Source organism: Lepus europaeus, chromosome 2, assembly GCF_033115175.1.
Source record: "Lepus europaeus isolate LE1 chromosome 2, mLepTim1.pri, whole genome shotgun sequence".
Classification (NCBI taxonomy): domain Eukaryota; kingdom Metazoa; phylum Chordata; class Mammalia; order Lagomorpha; family Leporidae; genus Lepus; species Lepus europaeus.
The window spans coordinates 113311016-113327479 of NC_084828.1; the positions used below are offsets into that span (position 1 = coordinate 113311016).

The following is a 16464-nucleotide window of genomic DNA, read 5'->3' on the forward strand; positions in this document are numbered from 1 at the left end:
ACCAATGCCATCTCACTAGTCCAAGTGATCAATTTCAGTTCACTATTGATCATACTGATAGGCATAAGAGTCAAAGGGATCACACAAACAAGACAAGTGTCTGCTAATACTAACTGATAGAATAAAAAAGAGAGAGAATGCTCCAACATGGGAAGCGGGATACATGGCAGATGTCCTAAACAGCACTCTGGCCTCAGAATCAGCCCTTAAGGCATTTGGATCTGGCTGAAGAGCCCATGAGACTATCGTAGGCATGGAAAGCCAAGACACTGTGGCAAAAAAAAAAAAAAAAAAACAAAACAGAAAAACAAAACAAAACAAAAAACCAAAAAACAAACAAACAAAAAAACCTAAATGAAAGGTCTCTGTGAGTGAGATCCCAGTAGAATGGGCCATTACAGAAGTAGGTACCCTTCTCTGAAGGGAGGAGAGAAATTCCACTTTGACTATGACCTTGTCTAAATATCATCGAAGTCCGTGAACTCAAGAGGCTTCCATAGCCTTGGAAACTCACGGCTTAGGGAGATTTCTGACACCATAAACGAGTGTCAAATTGTTAAGTTAACAACAGGAGTCACTGTACAGTTTCTCCCCATGTAGGATCTCTGTCCTTAATGTGTTGTCCAATGTGAAGTAATGCTATAACTAGTACTGAAACAATATTTTACACTTTATGTTCTGTGTGGGTGCAAACTGATGAAATCTTTACTTAATATACACTAAATAGATCTTCTGTATATAAAGATAATTGAAAATGAATCTTGATGTGAATGGAATGGGAGAGGGAATGGGAGATGGGAGGGTTGCAGGTGGGAGGGAAGTTATTGGGGGGGAAAAGCCATTGTAATCCATAAACTGCACTTTGGAAGTTATATTTACTAAATAAAAATTTTAAAAAATTCTTATCTATTTATTTACATAACATTTATACATTTCATGTGGTACATTTTAGCATTTCAGTATTGCAGAGTGAAATCAAGTAATTAAGTATTTGCAATTCTTTATCATAACAGCCTAATAACTATTGTGTTATTGTGAATTATAGTCACCCCACTGTGCTGTCGAACCCAACTTTAAATTCTGGTAGCTTTTTCTAACCCCCTTACATCTCCCTGCCTGTACCCTTCCCAGTCTAATACTCTACATTCAGATCAATTGTATTATAAGTTTCCACATAAGCATAAGAACATACACTATTCTTCTTTTGTCTGTCTCATTTCACTTGACATACTACATTCCATTTTCTTCCAGTTTGCTACAAGTGACAGAACTTTATACTTTTTATGGTCAAATAATATTCTATTGTATATATATGTTTATATATAATGTTTTATTTATCCATTTATGCTTAGATGGACATCTTGAACAATTCTGTATCTTGCCTCTTGTGAGAACTGCTCTAAAAATCTTAGCAATGCAGCTCTCTTTTTGATATTTTTATTTTACTATCTGTGAGCAGGCTGTGTCACAGGGTAGATCATTTTTAATTTCTTGAGGAAATTCTGTATTGCTCTCCAAAATGTATGTGCTATTTTCCACCAAAAGTATATAATGGGTCTTTTTTCTCCATGCTACCACCAGAATTTGTTATCTTTTGTCTTTTAGGTAATAACTGCTTTGAGGTAAGATTTCATTTATAATTAATTTGTGTTTCTTGATAGATATTGATAATGACTATATTTCATTTTATTTGCAGAATATTTGTATCTCTTCAGTTCTTTTGCCCATTTTTAAATTGAAATGAGTTTTTTGAGTTCCTGACATGTTCGAGATATGAATGCCTTGGCAAGCGATTGGTTTGCCAGATTCTCTCCCATTTTGTAGGGAATTCTATCCAATTTGTAGAATTTTTGTCTCCTAGCCCTGTGAAGTGTTTCTCTTGCTGTGCAGAAATTTCCTAGTATTATATAATCTCATGTTTCCAATTTTGCTTTTGCTTCCTGTACTTTGGGGATCTTATTCAAAATGTTATTATCTACACCAATGTCTTGAAGTGTTTCACTTATGTTTTCTTAAGGAAATTCCATAGTTATGGGTCTTTGATCCATTTGGGGTTGTTTTTTGTATTAGATGAGAGGAAGGGGTCAAGTTTCAATCTTCTACATATGGATATACAGTTTTCCCAATACCATTTATTGATGGGTTGTCCTTTCTCCAATGTATATTTTGGTTCCTTTGTTGAGACTCAGTTATCTACAGATGAACGCATTTATTTCTGAGATCTGTATACTGTTCTATCCATGTGTGTGTCTATTTTTATGCTACAGATGTGCTGCTTATTACTATATCTCTCCAGTATGTCTTCTAGTCACGTATTATGATATCTCTAGCTTTGTGCTTTTTGTTGAATATTGCTTTGGCTTTTGGGTTTTTTTTTTTTTTTAAGATTTATTACGTGAAAGTCAGAGTTAGAGAGAGGAGAAGCAGAGAGAGAGAGAGGTCTTCCATTTGCTGGCTCACTCCCCAGTTGGCTGTAACAGCTGGAGCTGAGCCGATCTGAAGCTTCTTCCATAGGTGCAGAGCCCAAGGACCCTGGGCCATCCTCTACTACTTTCCCAGGCCAGAGCAGAGAGCTGGATGGGAAGTGCAGCAGCCAGGCCATGAACTGGCGCCCACATGGGATGCTGGAGCTTCAGGCCAGGGCATTAACCCTCTGCGCCACAGGGCCAGCCCCTGCTCTATATAAATTTCAAGATTTTTTAGGGTTATATAAAGATTGTCATTGGGATTTTCCTGGAAATTCCATTGAATCAATAAATTACTTTGGATAGTATGTACATTTTAAGTAATGTTAACTCAATTCAATACATGAACATGAGAAATCCTACCCATTTTTTTTTTCATTTCCTTCAGTTGTTTTGCTAGTGCTTTGTAATTTTCCTCATAGAGTCTTTCACATTCTTGGTTAAATTTATTCCTAGGTATTTTATTATTTTTGTATCTGTTGTGAATGGAAGGAATGGTTTTATGATTTTTTTTCTCAGTGAATAAATTATTTAAAATAATTTGCATCATTATATTTATTATCTATTCTATAAAATATATAATTATATATACTTACATATATATAAAATTATATATGTAAGTATAAATAATTATACAATATATAATTATATAATATATAATATAATTACTATATAATGTGCATTGCTGACAGAATGATGTTGAAATGTATTTAACATCTCATTGAATTGTATTTCTCTCATTTTTGAAATGTATTTTTCTTGTTAGAACTGATCATATTTATCTTATAAAATTGGATGCTTTCACATAAGGTGCATATATTCCCATATTTATATTCTTTATATCTTTTTGTTGAATCTATACCTTGATATTTACATAGTGACCTTTTTTGACTCTATTTACTGCTTTTTGTGTTAGTCTATTTTGTCTGACTTATTTTAACTACTGCTACTTGCTGTTGGTTTTCATTTACATGGAGTATCACATTGCCTCATTTCACATATTATTGGATCTTATTTTTTTAAACCATCCAGTGAATCTACATTCCCTTCACAAAGTTATTATTGTTAATTAAAGACAGTTTTTCCAATCTTTTAAATTATTTTGATTGTCCCTTGTTATTTTCTTCTTCTCATTCATCCTTGTGCTTTTATTTACTGTATTGTAAGGCTTGATACTCTTATGTCTTTTTTATTTATCTCCTCTTCTATGGGTTTTATACTTTCACATGTTTACATGATGGAAATTCTCTTTCTTTTGCTTCTGGTTGTAGGATTTCTTTGCATATTTTGTAAGGGCAGTCTGCTGTTGATGAATTCTCCGTTTTTGCTCTTTTTGAAATTCTGGCTTTTTTTCTTTTTCTTTTCTTTCTTTTTTTTCTTCTCTTCCCTCCCCTCCCCTCCCCTCCCCTCCTCCCCTCCCCTCCCCTCCCCTCCCCTCCCTTCCCCACAGTGAATTGGCCCCCACAGTGTGGGGAATGTGGAATGTTTCAGCTCTGAGATGTTAACTGAGAAAGCAGAAATGTAAGAAAGCAAAAATGTGCAGCTGCTGTCTACAAAATACTCCATATCCAGTTTCATCAGGAGTTTCTTGCGCTTTTATTAACTTGCTCTGATGAAGGAATTGGAAAGTCCTAGATACAGAAATCCTCACTTTGCAATTCCCTCAAGTATGGAGATATCATGAAGCCAATTACTTTTCTGGCTACCAGACAGGCCTCTTCCACCCAATATGTGATAATAGAAATAAACAAAAACAAAAACAAAACCCTTGCTGAATTCATTGGGGGCAAGCAGCCTTTTGGTAGGGCTGACCTGAACAAGACTGAACTTCATATTCATACAGACAAACATGGGTCATTGTTGGCATAAGACACCTGCTCCTTGGAGAACAACTTGGGAATGAGAGAAACCCGGAGAAGGGCATAACATCAAGGGGCTATCCAGAAATTACCCGGAAATTACCCGGGAAACTATTGTGACTACCCCCCGTGCATTCTCATGCTCACTGCTCACAGAATGCTTGTTCTGCACAGTAGAGTGGGGAGGAGGGCCAGGTTGATCTGCGGTTTACGACTTCCCACAGTAGCCTTCTTCCTTCCCTTTTTTTTCCTTCTCTGGATGAAAAATACCCACCCATATTAATGTGATAGCTACCAGCTTCCTGTAGTCCCTCAACAGGGGCCCAGAAGTTTACATTCTTCAGCATTTTAAATCAATCCATGACTGGATAGATTATTAAGAGTCTGTGTTCTCGAAAACGTGAGGTTATCTATTTGCCCCAGAACCAAATGACCTCAGTCTTAAGGGGGGACAACTCAGTGGGAGATAGTCCTGTCGGTCTTAGGAATACATGCAACTTTGGGCTAAAATAGAGTGGAAAAGCTGGTGCCATATGAAGGAAAAAAAGAAAGGGATTAGATTGAACTGATGCTCAAAGTTTCTCTGATATAAAATATTTGGTCACATATTCTTAGTTGGCTTGACATTTCTTGCAAGGCGAAGATGCAGTAACAACAGGAAGAGAAGATGTGGAGCCCTGCGGTTTCTGTTGGCACAAGACTCTTTGGTTACATACTGTTCAGTTCGTTTGCAAATTCCGCGCGTGTCTTTCAGCTGGTCAGACAGAAGTTTAATTTCTTCGTATTTATCCTGCTTTTCAGAATGCTTTTCAGATGCAGCCTGCAGCGATTTCAGACTGTTATTGACATTCTTGACCTCTTCTTCCCGGTCACCACATCTTCGTTCAGACACCTCTGCACGCTCCTCTGTCCTTTCCGGGTCGCCCTGTAGAGTGAACAACTTGTGAGCCACCCCCTATGTATGGTCCGCCTCCTCAGCAACCTGCTTGGCTGCCGTGGGCTGCGCCTCTTGGATTTCCGTCTTCTCCTCCTCTGTCATGGCCCGGTTTTCTGTCACCTTCATTCCCCTCTCGCTCTCATCCGCAGCCTTTTCGGCCTCTTCCAGCTTCTGCAGGGCCGTGGCCAGTTGTTCCTGAGCTCTGTCCAGTTCCTCCTCCAGGAGCTGACGCGCTGAGAGTTCCACATCGCCTTCGGCTTTCTGCCGCTCGCGCTCATCATGCAGATCCCGCCGCGGGCCCTGCCCTCTGGTCCTCCTGCTTGTCCTTGTCCACCTGCTGCTGCAGGGCCTGGACCCTGGCGTTTCTCCTCTCCAGCCGTGTGAAGCCTGTCACGGCCCAGGGCACCAGGGCGTGGAGCACACGCAGTGGGCGGGTGGCCGCAGTAGGCACTCGCTGGGCTGGGCTGGCCTGGGCCGGCTGTCTCAAGAGCTGCAGTCGTGACTTGAGTCATTTAACAATTTTTTATTCATTTACTGAGTTCTTCATTTTCAATATTTCTGTTCGATTCCTTTTCAGGGTCTCTCTTTGCTGAATTTCTCAGTGATGCCATGCATTGCTTTGCAAATACTGGTTAAACGCTCTGTAGTCTCTCCTCTCATATGTCACCGAGTTGCCTTATAATTCCTTTGAATTCTTTCTGAGGCATTTTGTCAGTATCATTTGGCTGCTAAGCAACGACTGTGTTCCCTTGGAGGTGTCACATTCCTACTTGAACTTTCTGTGTCCCTACACTGATCATTTTGCATCTGAAAGATCACTGTCTCTACTGCTTTTACAGGGTAGTTTTTGGTAAAAGACTGTTTCCTCAAGATGCATCTTTTGATGTCAGCTTGGCGGACTATTTTAGCTTTAATTCTAGTTACACCACAGTGTAGTCTCCCTGTAATCCATAGCAGCAGTGGGGCTCCGGAGTGTTCATTCTTAGTGCTAGTGGGCTTGTGTGGGTCAGCTGATGGCCTTTGGCAAGAGGGAGCAGGCCCAGGCGTGCACAAGCACTGGCCCAGTTCTGGTCAGGTTGGATGGATGCTGAAGCAGCCTGTTGATGGTGGTGGAGGGGCTAGTGTCACCACAGTGCCCATCCTTAGTGCACAGTGACATGTGGGCCCCTAGCAATGGGGCTGGGCCAAGGTCCCTGGGGCACCCTCAGGTCTCCCAGGATAGCATTGTTCCAGATGGTGGTGCTCAGTCATGGATGGGGACCATTATTATGATATTTAACTCATGTTTATGTTTATATATTTTAAGTGTTTTATAGCCATATCTTTCACTTTCTTATTAATACTTAAAATAATTGTTATATTACTAAGTTAAATACTTGTGTCTACTAAGTAGAGACAAAACATTTCAACAATATTTTCCAAGCTGTTAAAAATAGTTAACTTAGGGAGTACAATTCATGAACTGGTTTTAACCTCCATTTCTTACATGTTAATATTGTGGAAATATGATTTATTTTTATATATTTGACAATTATAAAAATAAGCAGTTAAAATAAAAAAAAAAACTGGTCCATCTAATCCTTAAATAGTCAATTATTTATAGAATATAATTTTGTGGTTTTTTTATAAACTAAAAGAACCATATTTAAATATGTTAGAAATAAAATTTAACACTTTCAATCTCAATAGAACAAAGATAGGACACACTTTCTATGTTATGAAGGCTTACATAAATTCAGTAGGAAAAAGCAGTTAGTCTAAAAGTAAAAAGTTTTTTGCTTCTCGTTTAAGTCCCAACACTTTGTAGTCATTTGGTTTTGACCTATGGTCTCTAAACTTGGATTTTTTTTTTTTTGCTTTATATAATGTAGATCATATTATCCACTTTCTTTCCGAATATGATTGTTTAAATATTAAGAAAAAAACATACATATACACAGTCATATTATGGAGAAAGGTGGTATTTAAATGTATGATGTTTTTGGGAAGGGCATTCTCGCATATTGGCATTTTATTTATTTCATTTTTTTATTGAGTTAACAAGACTTTAAGATATTCAGAAAGAACTACATTTTATTTATTCATGATGTTTATCCTAATTTTTGGCAATAAATTTAAATTTAGAATCAAATTTTTGCCATTTTAGATTATCTAATATACTACATAAATATAAAAAATAAATGAATACGGATAGCAGGATTTATTTTTAGGATAGAAGTAATATTTGGTTTGTGTTATTTAAATAAATATATGTTTGTGTAATTCTACCTTGATATTTACAGTTAATACCATTGCTTTTGATATGTTATAAACACAAGGTGAAAACAGACATTGTTATTGCCTTTGAAATTCATGGGCCTTCTTAAAAAGAAATTTAAAAATCAGGCTTACTTTGGGCTACTCTGTTTTAAAAATATTAGCTAAGATACAGATACTTCTACCAGGCTGAGGAATTTAACAACACTGCTTGAATTTCTTTTAAAATTAAGTGCTACATAGGTCCATATGGGGCTTTTTGAAAGTCATTGAGAAAATTTGGAGCAGACGTCACAGTCTTGTATACATCACAGGCTGATGTATGTGCATAGGTCACATTTGCCACTTTTTTCCTAGGTTATTTATCTGTGTAAAATTACACTAGTTAATTTGATGTTCACTGATTTATTCCAGAATCAGACTGCAATGAATCTTAATAGATTTACAAAAGGTCATAACCGGAAAGTTTCAATGTAATCTTTGCTGTTTAAATGGTAACTAGCTGAAAATTTTAAAATAGTCATATTTCCAAAGGAGAATACAAGATAATTATTTATTATCCTTCCTGAATTTTTCTTCTTTGTTGAGGATGTTTGCTAAAAAGTGAAACCTATTTCTTGTCTTCCTAATACCAGGTTTTCATAAAGCCTCTAAAGATCCAGACTCTTCCCCTGGAGTGTAGTTCAAGCTCATATAGTATCCCAGTCTTGGGTTATACTGAAGTAGTTTCTGATAACAAACCCTATGGAGAATAGGACCTTCCCAAAATTTGTTCATTGCCTGCCACTCTGAAGGCATGTGGAAAGTTCAGTTATTTTCTTCTCTAATTCTTTTTCTCAACTATTTATTTTAATTCTTCTACTCTACTCCATTCCCCATACCTTATATTTACCATATGCCATTTTCCATAGGCTATTTAAAAAAAATTCTTTTCACTTTATGACCTTCTGTGGTATGATGGGATAGACTGACAACAAAAGGTCATGTAACACCAATAAAGTAAGGACTAGTAGAGATGCACTCAGGGTATTAAGGAGATACATGGGGTGGATACTTCCACAAGTTGTTTCTGAACCTATGGGAATAAGGTAGGATAAATACAGGAGGAGAAATGGAAGGCTTCCAGGCAAAGATGATGAAAGGTGAGCAAAGGCCTTCCTGGTAAGTCGTCTCAGGACCGAAGACATGAAATAAGGAACAAGTTGGCATTTACTAGGACAACATGAAGAGAGGCAGATCCTGTTGTGAACTTTTGAATAGTGTATTCTTTTTGAAGATGCTTTATCACCAAGGACTACTCATTACTGCTTAATCATGCTCCTTCTAGATTAGCTGTATTTAGTTATTTAGCTATCATGTTCACAAAATCTGTCTATTTGAGGTTGGCATAGTGCAAAGACTATGAGTCATTAAAATGATATGCATACCTGGGGTCATTTTTTAGCTCTGCTATCCACTCACCATGTGACTTAGGACAAGTTGTTTAAATTCTTTGAACTTTAGTTTCTTTAGCTTTAAAATGGAGATTCTCATAGTTATGTTTTAGAGATAAAACGTTTGCCTTGAGATTAAGTGATGCAATGTTTTTAAAATGCTTAGCATTGTATGAGCCCTAACTAGTCCCCCAAGAAGATGCCAGATGTTATTATTATATTGATTGATACAACCCTCAATTTTTCTTTTTAAATATTAATTACATTGAATTGAATATTAGGACTCATAGATTGTTGGAGGTATGTAAATTACTTAGTCTAACATTTGATTCTTTAATCAAATCGTATTTTGTTTCTTTTTTAAAAGGCAAAATCTGAAGTATTATCCAGTGTATTGGATGTAGCCCATCAATTTATAAAAGAAGCTAATCCAGATGAACCCAAAGTGGAGAATACTTCTACAAAAGAGAGCAATAAAACTCAGAATAAACTTCAACCTGTACTGCAGGGGAACAGTTCAGGGGTAAGCTGCGGGAAATAGACTATAGACATTGTCTATCTTATATGACTATGGCAACCATCATTCATATTCTTAACTAGACTGTAAAATTTTACAGATTATTTTATAAAGTTATTATTTAATATGGGTTTGTGTCTTATTATTCAAAAATATCTGGACTGTAAGAAAGCCTTTTGCAGGGAAAATTTGGGTTCCACCAAACATTGATCTTTTTGATGAATGGTCTTTTGACCATATGACTTTCTGGGTGTTTCTACCATCTCAGGGACTGAACAGGTATTTGGAGGAAACACTGAAAAACAATGATGAAATATATGTTTTATATTGAACTTCAGATAGGCAAAAAATACAGAACTTTGCAAAGCACTTTAGGGGACGGGCAGTTTACAGTTACTTAAAACCAGACTTATAGCAAATTCTGGTTCTTAATCAGATTGACTACTGATCTGACAATGTACTGGATAAGCTTTTATCAGCTCACATCTATATTTTTCATAATAGATGTGTTGATTCTTTACTGAGAAATAAGCTTAAAGTTTTGGTCTATGGTATAATATTCATTGTTTCAGAAGTCACTCACTTTTCTCCTGTAGTTCAGAAATGATGTCTAATTTGCCAGAGTCACACACACAGTTTACAAACTGATGACCAGGTTTGGATTGAACTTAAGTGTTTTGAACTGCCAACGTGTGCTTACAGAACATAAATGAAAATGTGCTCTATGCTTGGAGGACCTGTTTCCAGCAAAGGAACTATGCTTGGATTTTACAGAAAAGTCAACATAATTTTCATGGATTTCATTGCTAATGGATCTACTAAGGGTATTTTGTGAAGAGTCACTTAAAGAGTTACAGCCTGCTAATTATAATAATTTATTGAGGGCCTGACATGGCCCTAAATTTTTTTTTTAATTTATTTATTTGAAAGTCAGAGTTGAGAGAGAGAGAGAGAGAGAAGGAGAGAGAGAGAGAGAAAAAGAGAGAGAGAAAGGTTTTCCATCTGTTGGTTTACTCCCCAGATGGCTGCAATGGCCAGGACTGGGCCAGGAGCTTCTTCTGTGCCTCCCACATGGGTGTCAGGGCCCAATCACTTGGGCTGTCCTCCACTGCATTCCCAGGCCATTAGCAGGTAGCTGGATCAGAAGTGTAGCAGACAGGAATCGCTTTATCCGCTGTACTACAATGCTGGCCCTTACCCTAAATATTTTACACTAGCTATTTCCCTTTGTCTTTTCTTCCATATTTTTTTGAAGATGGAAGAATAGTGGCAAAGAACTGTTTTTATGACTTTCTCAAGGTGTAATTGGTTGGGGTACTTAAGTTGAACTCAGACTTTACCAAAATCTGCTTTTGATCATCACATGGAAGCTGGGGTTTTAGAGGCTTCTTCTTTGTGCTTGCTGTTTTGTTTAATTTAGCTTGTCTAAAATAAGAGGGGTAAATCAACAGCTAGTGTTTATTTAACATCTTATTCTAGTCATTGTGCTGAATGCTTTATTTGCTTTTTCTGATCTAATAATCACAATAGCTATGTAAGTTTTTTTTTTTTTAAGATTTTATTTATTTGAGATGTAGTGTTATAGAGAGAGGGAGAGAGAGAGAGAAAGGTCTTTCATCCGATGGTTCACTCCACAAATGGCTGCAACGACCAGACTTGGGCTGATCCGAAGTTAGGAGTTAGGCGCTTATTCCAGGTCTCCCATGTGGGTGCAGGGACCTAAGCACTTTGGCCATCCTCCACTCCTTTCCCAAGCCATAAGCAGAGAGCTGGATTGGAAGAGGAGCAGCTGGGACACAAACTGGTGCCAATATGGGATGCCAGTGTCACAGGCAGAGGCTTAGACTACTGTTCCACAGCACTGGCCCTGACACTTTGTGCTTTTAGTCCTTACAATAAATGCTTCACAATGTTCATGGAAATATGGAATTAAAAGATAAGTTGATTTTGGTGTAAAACCTTTTCAAATTCATACATACAAGAACTCTTTAAAAAGTTCATCGGGATGTGTACCACTAGGAAAGTATGCATGGATTTCAAGAGTGTTTTTGCAATAAATTAAACTTATCTTTTCCATGCTGATTTCTACACAGATGTTTTGAAGTACCCTTGTATGTATGCTATGTAGACCCTCTGCCTCTTGTATTAACTTAAAAACATTAATTTAGTGGTATATGTTAAGATCAATTGGAGAATTGATAAGAGAACACACATTATTGAGTTCAATTTCTCTGTAGGGTGAGACATGTGTGGTTTTAACGGCATAGCATTGATTTCGGTGACTATTCTCAGTGGGGATTCACTTTTGTAGGCATCCAGGTGTGCACCTATATTCAAAGCACACACTAAAGAGAGAACCCTCATGGACTCAGCACTCTGTGCTGAAGAGCAGTAGTTTTCAAACTATAATAAGAATCAGAAACATAGGCATGGTGTTGAACATGTGAATCCTTGAGTCTTCCGTCAAAATTCTGTTCCCCTCTTATATCTAGGTTAGCCCTCAAGAGACAGTCTAAAAAAAAAAAAAAAAAAAAAAAAAAAAAAAAACTAAGAGCGAGGGAGGGAGAGAGACAGAGAATTCCCATTCTTTGGGTCACTCCTCAAATGCCGACAACAGCCAGGGCTAGGCCATGTCTACACCACAAGTCAGGGACTCCATGTGGATCTCCTACATGGTTGACAGGGACCCAGGTACTGCTTCCCAGGGAGTGCATTAGCAGGATGCTGGCATCAGGTATGGACCAGCACTAGAGTATGAGAGACTCAGGCACTCAAGAATGGGATGGAGGTACCTCAAACAGCATCTAAACTCATAGCCCAAATGTCTGAGCCAGGAATCTGATTTTCAAGGCACACTCTCAAGTAATTCTAATGGCTGGAAGAGTCACAATGGTGCCAAGTTGGATATCTGCCTTAGGGCTTTTAAATGGATTTAAACCAACGGGGGTATCCTTGGAAAGAGGTGCAGTTTAGGAAAGGACTTGATTTTTGAAGCTGGAACACTGATTTATAATACTGCTGCTGACTTTCTTATAGTTTTGTAAAACTAGAAAAACTACTCAGCCCTTTTGAACTCCTTTTTTTTTTTTTTTTTTTTTCTGGAATGTGGGGATATTGAAAGAGATCTTAAAGGGATATCATGTACTTAGAGGGTAATGAATGCACTGATTGGCTATCCGGTATCTCCTTTGAATTTCCTATTCTTTTTAGAAATCAGCAAGATTATGTCCATCTCTACGTGGAGGTAATATTTAACATTTTTGAGTTAAACATTTAGAAGACAATGTAAAACCCTCTATCTTTGGTTTTTCTTACCCTGCCACAGCTATGTGGAAGCCAGGAATTCCAATTTGGCATGGCTCTAAGATGCAAATGTCTTATATCTAAGCTTCATTGCTTAGGAAAGAGCTGCCCTGGAGAGCCACTGGAATCATTCATACTTAAACCATTTTGTATCAAGCTATTTAGTTTTCAATGCTTCTTTTTGAAGGCAGGATGCATACAGAGACACACTGACATTTTGCTTCCTGGATTCCTATACGTATTTTCCCACATAGTCCTAACTCTCAGTACCTTAAAGCTAAATGCATCTTCTCTTTTCACCAACCCAAAGATGTCACTGTTTGAGGTATCTCATCTAGCTTTCCAAGGCAACAAAGATAGTTGTTTTTCACAGTCCGTCTCCTTCTTTGTATTAGTCTGCTTGGGCTCTCCTAACAGAATATCAAAGGCTGAGCACTTTCAACAACAAGCACTTCTTTTCTCCCAGTTCTGTAGGCTAGAATCTCATATCAAATCTGTAGGCTAGAAATCTCAGATCAAAGTCTTGGTGGCTTCAGTTTTTGTTGAGGCTTTTTGTCTTTGCTTCCAAATGGCTGCCAGCTTGCTGTGTCCTTCAGTGACTTTTCCTGTGTGTACAACGTGGAGAAAAAGGAATGGGGAAAGAGAGTATACTAGCATACCGGAAAGCGATAGGAGTAGACCAGGCCTATCAGATTAAGGCCTCACCTTTATGACCTTTTACCCTTATTTACTTCCTCAGAGAACCTGTCTCTAAATACAGTCATATTGGAGGTTAGGGTTTTAACACATGAATGGGGAGTTGGGGGGAGGACGATGCATAATTTGGTTTGTCAAAGTCACTGTACTCCAAGCAATCTGCCATCCAAAAATGGTATCTCTTGAATGTTTGCTTACTTATTCTGTCCTTGATACTTTTCCAGATACCGCAATTGAAGAACAACTAGTTTATAAAGTAGTTACCTTTTGTTTGCTCCCCTTCCAGGAGTCTATTGACATTTGTAGTTTTGTATGTATGTATTTCTACACAAATCTTAATGTACTCTGCATATTGATTTCCTAACATTTTTTTTACGCTTAACACTATAGTTTTCATATTCATATAAGTACATTCTGGAGCCTTCACATTCTGTGTAGAATAAAATACTCCATTTATTGAATGGAAAATGACTTTTCAAACATCTAACTACTATTGATGAACATTTATACTGTTTAAATATTTTGTGAGTACATATTGAAATATGGAGTATAATTTTGAAAAAAAATTGATTTCCTTATATGAATGTACATTAATGTAATAGAATTCTGAAATTGCTAGGTTAGGAGATTATGCATTTATTATATTGGTTGATATGGCCAAATAGCTGTAACATTTTAATTGGGTTCCTTAAATATAAACTCACTCTTCAAATTCTCTCTCCCACACTGCTGTGTGTAATTTGTTATTTTTTTTCTGTTTTTTTATTTTCGATAGACAAGTCTGTTTTCTCCTGTATGGCCAGAACCCCTGTTTGTCTTGTCACTGATTATATTTTCCAATTTTCCACTTTTGCTAATCAGTACAAATTTACTTATAGTTCTGTCCTTCCCACCATGCTGACTGACTCCCTAACTAAGCTTATGTTCCATTCTCTATCTTTGGAGTAGTGCCTTCGTCACATTTGCTTATGGAATTCTGATTATTTTAAATGTATCATCATTTATTTATCTTTTATTTTTTTAAAAAATATTTATAAAAGAGAACAAATTTCATTTATTTTACATACAGTTTTAAGAACAATTCTTATTTTATCTTTCAAAACCCAGTTTAGATGCCACTGTTGAGTTATATGTGCTCCTTGAACCTATTTCTGTTGTCTATATATTAACCCAAGTTTCTGTGACCAGCAACTAGTACAGTGTCTGGTGACTAATAGGCCCTCATATATATTTTACTTACATTTAACATTTTTGTATATACCTTTAACGACGTATTCTCAATACTAATAGTCTGTCAATTTTTGTTTTTCAGTTAAGGGCTGAACTTAGTTATCTATTTTTGTGTCTAACAGGTTCAAATTGGAGATTTAGCAGTTTGATTAGTACAAATAATTCACATTTGATAGTCTAGCCATTGGTGTGGATTTTATTTTACTTACGTTTCTTAATTTGGTCGATTTTTTTTTTTTCTGATACACTGATAATTGCTGAATCCTACCTTTATTCTCCGTTTTCAGTTTGGACCTATGTACTGTACTGGAATCAATTCTTTCCCTGACCGAGAAGCATACAATGTTTCATATGCATGAAAAAACTTCTTCATAAATTCTACTAACTTTCAATGAGCGCCTAACTCAATGTGAGGCACTGCTTTAGGCTCTGAAAAAAAAGACAAAATCCCCATTCTCATGGGGAAAAACAGACAATAAACAAACATGAAGAGTAAATTCACATAGAACTATGCAATAGGAGAAACACAAAGCAGTTAAAGGATTATAAAGTAGGTGGAAAGGTACTATTATATTTGGGATTTTTAGCAAGATCTCTCTGAGTAGATCACATTGAGACACAGAGAGTAAAATGTGAAGAATGGCTGGCTGAAGCTATGGAGAAGGCTTATTCTAGGCATCGTTTATAGCTAGGGCAAGGCCCTTAAGAAGGAACATGCTTGAGGGGGAGCTACAAGAATGTGAGTTTAGCTGGAGCAGGGTGAATGGAGGAGAGAACGAAAGGAGATGAAGTAAAAGGTGGAAAAGTACAACATTGTGTAGATTCCTACATGTCCTACTAGGAACTTGGGATTTTATACAGATCAATGGAGGGGTTGAGGAGAAGAGTGGCATACTCACATTTACTATTAAAAGTGCAGTGCTTTTGTTGTTGTGGGCAAGGTGTAGGGAGCAAGAGATTGGGGAAATAGAAAGATTGAATAGGCTCTTTCAACCCTGAATACTGGTGAATAGGACAATAAATCATCAGTTCTATGGGTTCTTGATTTGGTAATTTCAGAAAAAACCATTTTTAATTGCTAATAGGAATTTAAGAAAGAAGTAAAACATAAATAAATACATCTTACAACATTCTATTCAAAGAGATTCATAATGACTAATAATTACTACTACTTGTATTTTTACATACAGAAAATTTTAAAAAGCACATTTAAATTTTGTTTTATTTTATTTAGGTGGATATTGCCATAACAAAGAAAGTAGAATGTACAAATCCAAGAGAGAGGCTCTTGCGTGAAGGGTCATTCAGTGAAGAAGCTTCTGCCCAGTCCTTTCAGGAAGTGTTAGGTCAGTGGAGAGCCGGAAATCATGAAGACAAGAAACAGAACTTACATGCAACGAAACTAGGTATGGCTATTTGTATAACACAGATATTATAAAATAAGAATTACTTTATTTATCTCCATCCTCTGTGAATGTAAATGCAATGTCCAAACATTGTAAACATTGGAAAACCAGTTTGTATGACTCCTCAAAGGAGTATGTATTGTATGATCATTGGTGAGTGGTTTAATATCTATAGATCCAAAATTGAGCACTGGGTTATTTGCATTATTTTCTATGTAAATTTAGTCAATGGAGAATTGGATGTTTTCAGCTCCTCTTCTTTTAGCAGGTGTTTTCTTTTTTTCAGGACATCCATTCCTTTCTGAGCTGTAATTGCAACATGTAAAATGGGAGGATCCTTGAGATAGAGAAGTAAAGATTTT

General features: G+C 36.8%; 1 protein-coding gene and 1 pseudogene across 2 annotated transcripts in view; one reads left to right on the forward strand and one right to left on the reverse strand.

Moving 5' to 3' along the window:
* Window positions 1–16464, forward strand: part of ZBBX (zinc finger B-box domain containing) — a 129064-nt gene that overhangs the window by 35402 nt on the left and 77198 nt on the right. For both annotated transcript variants that reach the window (XM_062178089.1, XM_062178096.1), the window contains exons 7-8: window positions 9318–9473; window positions 15931–16102. In XM_062178089.1, the coding sequence (XP_062034073.1) occupies window positions 9318–9473; window positions 15931–16102 (328 nt within the window). The remainder of the gene's footprint in view (window positions 1–9317; window positions 9474–15930; window positions 16103–16464) is intronic.
* LOC133777208 (tropomyosin alpha-4 chain-like) lies at window positions 4926–6061 on the reverse strand (annotated as a pseudogene).